The sequence below is a fragment of the Camelus dromedarius genome, chromosome 14 (genome assembly GCF_036321535.1).
Source record: "Camelus dromedarius isolate mCamDro1 chromosome 14, mCamDro1.pat, whole genome shotgun sequence".
NCBI classification, from domain to species: Eukaryota; Metazoa; Chordata; class Mammalia; order Artiodactyla; family Camelidae; genus Camelus; species Camelus dromedarius.
Window position 1 is genome coordinate 36836022 of NC_087449.1, and position 7916 is coordinate 36843937.

Below are 7916 nucleotides of genomic sequence, written 5' to 3' on the forward strand. Positions count from 1 at the left end.
CACACTTCACTGCTGGGCTCTCCGTCTCAGCCTGCTCACCTATGCGGTTAGGGACGGCGCCCCAGCCCAGCTGGGCAAATAGCCTGATGCACATCTGTGTCCTAATCTCCTGCAGCCTCAGCGTCCTCATTTTGGAAGTGGCAGTAATAATAAGATGGCACATGTATAGCATCAAGCACAGGAAATGCTCTACGAATGGAGGGTGTGATGCAGACACAAACATATTAAAAATGGTGCTAAAAATGGTCAACACCATACAGCGCTTACAGTGCGCCAAGAGCTGTTCTAAGCACCTTACGCAGGAAACCCCTTCGAACCCCATAGGCATAAATAGGTACCAGTGACACAGTGTGATCAGTGCGGAACGTACAAGGCTTTATGGGCACTTCAGCTTTTCCAAGTGGCATTAGGGGCTGGGGGGCACATCAAAGAGGCCTCCAGGCAAGAGGACATTGAGTCAGGCCTTCAAAGGTGAGTCAGAAAATGGCAGCAGGACATCAGATGTGACTGGAGAGGGTGGTGTGTGCAGGGAGAGCCGGGAAACGTGCGGTCAGCCAGCACCAGATCACGTGAGAGGTCCCAGGTGCTCTGAAGTCCAGCACGGGGTGGGAGGCGTGACATGCTGGGTTTTGTGGGTTATAAGGAGCGTTCAGAGCCACCTGGTCTGCCCTTCCCCTCTGGTTCCACCTGCACACTCTGTTCAGGGACATATTCCCTCCGTCCATGGTGCGTGACAGCTCCTCTGGAAGTTTCTAAAGACAGAGGAACACAGATGTCACAACTGTAGAGTCTAGGGTGACAGGGACCTCATGCAGGGACATGGCAGTGTAGAGAGGGAGGGAGGGAGAGAGCAGAGAGTAACAAGCCCCTCCTTTTCTGAAGGTGCTCAGACAGCAATCCCAGAGCAGAGGTCCCAGGCCATGTGCAGGCAGTGGTGTGCTCAGTGACTCCCAGGCACCTCTGCTCACCTGCCCCACTGAGGCCGAGCCAGGCTGAGAGGGTCCAGCCGGCACAGTGGTGGGACTGACCTGCGGCGGTGATGATTACAGGGCTTCCCACAGTGATATGGCCAGTTGCTGGGGCCTTGTGCCCAGCACGTGGTAACACAGCCAGGGTGGGGCAGGGACTCCCAGCTGGCCTGGAAGCGACAGCCCATCGGGGAGGGAGGGGAAGCACTGGAGAGCGGGCAGTGTCCCACATAGAGGAGGCCGCCCACTCTGCAGATGCCCAGGGAAGGACAAGCTTCCTGCCCAGCCATCAACAGCTAGTGAGCACCGACTGGGTGTCCAGTTCAGATCTTGTCCCTGCTGTGTGTCCTGGAGTGAGTTACTTACCCTCTTTGTGCCTCGGTTTCTTCACACGTGAAATGGGATAATAGTCTTACCTGCCTCGTAGTGTTGTCCTGAGGATCAGAGGTTAACATATCCTACATGCTGGAGACAGAGCTGGAACAGGACCCTCACTCTGTACTCTTGTCGCTGCTGGGAGCACCCTCAGCCATGTGTAAGCTGGGCTCCCTGCCTTCATGGCTGACTGCAGTGTCACCTCTTCTGGGAGGCCATCCTAGCTCCACACTGGGTTGTTTGGGGCCCGTCTGTGTGCACCCTGCCCCTGGCCTTCCCCTGCCATCCTGGCCCTCTGGTGTGACGGGGCTTCGGGTGTTCTGTCTGCATCTTTGTGTGACTCCCACTGCCTGGCGCTGCACAGGGCAGGCGTGGGCTCCCCGCTTCTGGGGCCCAGCCCTTTCCTTCACCCCATAGCCTTCTCCCCCTTGGCCTCTCTTTATTATGCCTCTGTGATTGTCCCCTCTCTTCCCCAGTCCCTGTCTTGCCCTCTGCCCCTCTCTCTGTCATCATTTCCTCTATCTCCAGGGCCTGAGCCAGTAACCTGGTCCTCCCTCTGCCCTCCCCTCCACTTCCTGATGCCACCAAGTGCGGGCCTCAGCCTGCCAATTTGTTCCACACTTAATCTCTTATTTCTGTCTCACTCTCTGTCTCTCTGTCTGAGTTCTTCTATCACTTTCAATGGGCTTCCTTGAGCCAAGCTCCAAAACTGGCTTCTGTTTTTATAAGTTCATGAGGGACCACTGTCAGCAGCACTCCCTGTGGTTGTGCAAAGTGAAGCCAGCCAGGGCTCCTACCCCAAGAGGCGCCCCACCCCCTCTGTGGCCAGGGGCCTTGCTGAGCCTCAGTTTTCTCATCTGGTGGAAGAGATGATGAGACCTGTTTGAAAGTTTGTTTTGAGGACCAGAAATACTGCTTGTAAAGTGCAGACTCTCAGTGGATTCTCAGTAAAAGGTAGCCGTGATCATGAGGGTGAGATCGTGTGGTTGTTTGTGCATTTTGTTTTGTTGTGTGTTTATTTCAGACTGGGGAGGGGAGGGCAGCAGGAGGCCCGGGGGACCTGCACGTATAGGTGTGGAGGTTGCCTGCCTCAGCGTGACCCCAGGTGGATCTCCTCCAGAACAACTTTACTTCTTTCTGCCTGGTACCCAGTTCTCGAGTCATCACACCTGGGGCCAGCTGTGTGGCTCTGGGCCCCTTGTTTCCTTCTCCATTTTATGAGAAAAAAAAATAGATCCAATAAAAAGTTGGATCTGAACCCTACGGCTGCAATCCAGGTCAAGGCTACCGAGCGGCCACTCCACGTTCCATGTGTTTTCTCCTTCTAGCACCACTGCCTCGCCACCCCCGCTACCCCTCCAGACCACGCACAGCTCCAGGACCGCCAAGCCCCCCTTCCAGCTCTCTGACCCGCTCCAGCAGCAGGAAGAGCCGGAGCCGGCCAGCAGCTCAGTGTCCGGCCAATCCCAGCCGGCCCTGGGCCTCCTCCCCGCCGTGGTGGCCAGCATCGCAGCCCCCTTCCTCCTGCACACCCTCCGGCCCTCCTGACCTCGGCCGCCCGCCCAGTGCAGAGAAAGAAGCCAGAGAAACAACAGGAGGGTCTGCGGCCACACCCACTGCCCCTGCCAGCACCTGCAGGGGTGCCTGACACTCACGGGCAGTCCAGATGGGATCCGTTAGAACACTAGAGCTTTATTGTACCCGAGTTACATCTTCTTTTTTGTAGAAGGATCTTAATTTCCCATAGTGCTATGGGACTCTTTTGTAAAATATGTGTCCATGTTAAAACAAAAAAATGTATTTATTCTACCGATAAAACTATTTTTATGTGGCCAATGTTAATAACCCTTTAACTAGCCCCAGTGCCAACCCAGGAGGTGAACCCAGGTTGCCAGGACATCTATGACCTCATGAGGACTTTGAACTGGCTGGCTCCTGGATCAGTGGAAGCCTCCAGTGTCCAGGTTTGGCTTACCCCACTGTGGGGACCTCAGAGGGAGGGGCAGGCAGACAGTCTTAGCTTTTGTGAAGCTGGATTTGGGAGCCAGAGATGTGAACGCTGACGGTCCTTCCTTCCCCTGGACGCATCCTGGGGCTGGGAAGATACTTTAGGAAAGAGAATGCTGCTATTTTGAAAACCCTGAGTGTCTGTGAACTGGCCCTCCAGAGCTCTTGGTAAGTGTTTCGACCAAAGCACTGGGATGGGGGGAGGGATACTGGTGCTGAGGGAGGTGGTCCCTCAGCCCCATGTGACAGATGGTTAAACGGAGCTGGTTAAACTCACCAAAGAGAGGAAGGTGGTTGCCCAAGGTCACAAAGCAAGCGGGAGATCCAGGTTGTGAGTCCAGATCTCCCTGTTCTGGTACCATTCATCCACCTTGGCTTACAGGAGAGGCTGCTGAAGCCACGGCCAAAGGGAGTAAGCTGGGCCGAAGGATAGGAGTGGGCACTGAAGGGCAGTTTTAGGGATAGGCTCTGGGAGTCCTGTGATAATAATACTCAGAATGAGAGCTGCCTTTTGTCCAAAGCCTGTAGTGCGGCAGGCGCTGTGCACATTCACTTCATCACGGATCCTCATGGCAGTTCTGTGAGATGTGATCATCTCCATTTCACAGATGAGGAAACTGAGCCCCCATAAGAGATAAAAGGACTTGTTCAGTGTCACCCAGGCAGAATGTGGCCTTAGATCTATCATGTGGTCTTTGCCCAGGGAAGCTCTGAGGGAAGCAGTTCTCCCCCCAGTGGGCCAGCACACACGTCTTACTCTAGCCAAGGAGACCGCCTGGCCAAAGTTATCATGTTGGTCCCTCTAGCCAAAGGGCTCAGGCAGCAGGCCTTGCCATGTGTCCCATGTCCCGACTGGTCTTATCTTGGAGCCAATGAGAGACTTTCCCTCCAAATCAGAGGTGGGGGTGGAGGACAGCTGTGATCGGTCTGGAGAGGCCGAGGAGCCCAACACAGACAGGCCACTGAGACTCAGAGAAACAGACCTAGTTCCTTGGCCCCCAGAGTGGTGGCCAAGAAGGCAGAGGACCCAGGTTGGCTTCCTCCCAGCCCTGAACCCTCTCTGGGCTGGCAGCTCATCAATTTCAGAGTTCTGGAACCCGAGAGCAGAAAAGACCCTTCATTTGACAGATAACAATAGTGAGAGTAGAAATAAGGCCCAGAGAGGAGAGGAGCTTCCCCAAGGCGGCACAGCTGGGCAGGTCTGCTGATTCCCAGCTCATTGCTCCCCAGTGCCACTGGACCATGAGCTTCCCGGCGGGCCTGGTAGTGTCTGATTAGACCAGTGCTGCTGGGCCCAGCTTGGCGGCTGTCTCCTTCCTGAGACGGTAGAATTCTGGGTAGCTCTGGATAGTCAGAGGTCCCACAAGCATCTTGGCAGGCAGCTGAATTCTTTTCAGCTCTGACCCAGATGGCTGTGTTCAAACTTGAGACCGGGAGGAGCCCTGAGCTCTACATCAGAGGGTCCAGCCAGCCCCGTGGGCACCACACTATAAACTGAACTTGACCCAAGCCAGGGCTAGAGTCCGTTTACCCTTGGCAGAAATGTGACTTCCTATTTCTGAGCAGGAATCAACTGACTTATAAAGCAGGCTCAGAAGGTCTGTTGGACATCAAACAGATCGTGCAGAGTGCTATTTGGATGAGATAAGTGTAAAGGAATTAGAAACACACAGGCCAGATTTCCCTCTGTTCAGGGCAGAGTGTGGCATAAGATGAATTAAGATGGAGCTTGAGGTTAATTAAAAAAGAAGCATTTGGTAAACAGTCCAGGCACCTGACCGCCTGCCCAGATCGGTGCCAGGCACAAGGCCAAAGAGGTGAATGAAAGTGGTGTGTGATTATCTAGCACACGCAGTACCAGGCTCTGTGCTGGGGCCACATCTAGCTGCCTTTCTTGGTGGAAAAGAACTTATCATCAATATGGAACAGGCAGCCCAACCCTGGGTTCCTAGAAGGAGCCTTAGAGGTCACCCTGCCTAGGCCTCTGGCCACAGGCAGACTTCCCGGGTCCCTCCTCTGTGCAGGCTGGGAGAGTCCAAACTCTCCCTCCACCAATCACTCAAGTGTTTAGAGAAAGACGCATGGGCAGCAGATGGATGGGCCGACTGATCAGATAGACACGTGCTGACGGAACAACCGGAGGCATTGTGAATTAGACATCTGCAGCCCAAGTTCACAGATCCCTGACAATCACCCACTGGCCAGGATTTGAAATGAACTGAGCTTGCTGACTTACTTCCCAGAAGACCTCAGACATGTGTACGGAAATCTGCGTGGCTGGGGCACTTGAATTCTCCTCCCTTCCTGGGCCAGGGAACCACCATTCATCTTCAGCCACTCACGCGCTTTGGAATGATCTATCCACCACTGCTGACTTTTTTTTCCAGCACATTCTACATGCCACACCTCATAAAATGCCCCTGTGGCTCTGAGAGCATCATGTGCATGTCTTAGGACCTTCACATTTGACCTTGAGGCAGGCAGAGAAGATGGAAGGACTGAGAGCCAGCATGTCAGTGGCGGCCCTGAGTGCCGTCCCTCAGGATAGCTGACTGAGAGACCAAGGGCCTTTCTGGCTCGAGTCAGCGTGGCCGTGTCTTCTCCACTCCCTCCGGGCTGTCCTGACGCACCAGCAGCCAGGTGAGGCAGGGCAGTGAAGGTGTGTGAGTCAAGTTGCGGGGAACCACAGAGCGCATTGAGGCCCCCTCCATCTCTGAGATTCAAAGACCTGGAATCTGCGAATCATGGAAGTATGTACTGACTGGCAAATTCGGCTTTGCACAGAAAGACTGTGAGTGGATTTTTCCACTTACATTACACTGAATGCTCTGTCATCTACTTGCTGGCCTCAGCTAGATTTGCGCAAGCCTCGGGACTCAGGAAACTTGTCCCATTTGCCTGGTCTCTGGCCTGGGGCCATGGTCACAAGGGATCCCAAAGAAAGGTCCTCCACCAAAAGGAAAGTTTATGAAAATACCGTGAATGACGAGAGAGGGTCCACCTGAGAATGGCAGCTTTGCTGGTATCCTGTGTAGCGGAGAACAGAGTTGGGGCTGGGGACATGCCCCTCAGCCTGGCATTCTACACCCTCCACGATCGGGCCCTGCTGACCATGCCAGCCTCTCCTCTCACCTCTCCTGCTCTGTGCTTAGCCAGACTGAAGCCTATTTGTTACTTCCAGAATAGACGGGATGTTTCACACGTGCTACTTCCTAGGCCTAGAAACACCATTTTCTTGCCCCTTATCCTCTGAGGATCAACTCAGCACCTCCTCCAGGAAGCCCTCTGAGTTGAGACTGTGTCTCTGCTCTCCTATTGGACTGTGAGTTCCTCGGTGGCAAGGGTCACAGGCCTTCATCTTTGTATCCTCATTGGACACAAAGATGGCCCTCAAAAAGTTGTGGAGAGGGACAGAGGAAGAAAAGAATGAAGGAGACAGAGAGGCATACCTTAGCTCTGCTGTGGAGTGGTCTCTGCAAAGCCAAAGCTGTCGGCAGATGGCAGGTGCCCCACAGGTGGGGAGCTTCTGTCCAAGAGGTGTGTGAGCAGTGGCGGCAGGCCCGCTGGCTGGAGACGTGGTAGGAGGGTTGAAGTCTTGGTGAGGGAGTCGGGTAGGGTCCCTCCTGGCTCTTTAATGCTCAGGTTCTTTGAACATTGTTAGTTTTCCAAAAATTCATCTAAGCAGCCAAAAAAATCACCCAGGCTGGCTGTCTAAACCAGTAAGTTTCAGAAATCGGTCCATCCCCTCAGCCCGGCACCCCAGCCCCTCCGTTCGTCAGCAGCCCCACCGGGCCTGAGGTGAATTGGCAGGCTTGCCTGCTTCCCTGGGATTGGGGACTTCTGGGCGGTGGGGGAGGGCTGGACTGGAGCCTAGGCCCCTGGTCCCAACCCAGAGTTCCTTCCCTCCCTCAGCCCCTGACACTGGGGGAGGGAGGAGGGATTCATGAGAACCCCTGAGCCCTACCTGGCCCTCTCCCTGGAGCATCAGCACACCCTCAGCTCCCCCTACTCTTCCTCCAAATGTGGGCTCTTCCTTTCCAGAGATACTCTAGAAAGTCCTTCAGTTTGCTGGGTGACCTTGGGCAAACTGCTGTCCCTCTCTGAGCCTACATCTCCTCATCTGTCAAATGGAAACTTTGGGCTACCTGGGCTGTTCTGGAGACCTGGGGGAGCGCTGTACGCAATCTTGGGGCTCCATGAGGGTGAGGTGCCACCACTCCCTAAGCCCAGCATTTGGCTTTCCTCCCAGGACTCGCAGGCTGCCGTGGAGTTGGGTGACAGAGTAGCACACCTTGGAGGGCCCCTCTATCCACAGTCCCACTGCGGGGAAGCTGGGCTTCCAGCAAGACCCAAGTCTAAGACGGTCCCAGTAGGGCTCTCAGACATCTTGGGCCCCCAGTGGCTGGGGTGGCAGGGCTGGCTCTTGGCCAAGAGTTGTTCTAGCCCAGAGCAGGGGAAGCCAGTGCCCCTGCCCCATTCCTGGGCCTCAAAGGGATTGCAGGGCGTCCCGACCTGTCTCTCATTGTGTGACACAAGCTTCAAATCTTAATGTATTTGAAAGGTATT

At 54.8% G+C, this 7916-nt stretch overlaps 1 protein-coding gene across 1 annotated transcript in view; it reads left to right on the forward strand.

Annotated features, from left to right (window-relative positions):
- Positions 1–7062, forward strand: part of TRABD2B (TraB domain containing 2B) — a 211729-nt gene extending 204667 nt beyond the window's left edge. Inside the window, exon 7 of the mRNA XM_031465080.2 lies at positions 2672–7062. Within this exon, the coding sequence (XP_031320940.1) occupies positions 2672–2891 (220 nt within the window). The 3' untranslated portion in view covers positions 2892–7062. The remainder of the gene's footprint in view (positions 1–2671) is intronic.
- Positions 7063–7916: the final 854 nt, after the last annotated feature.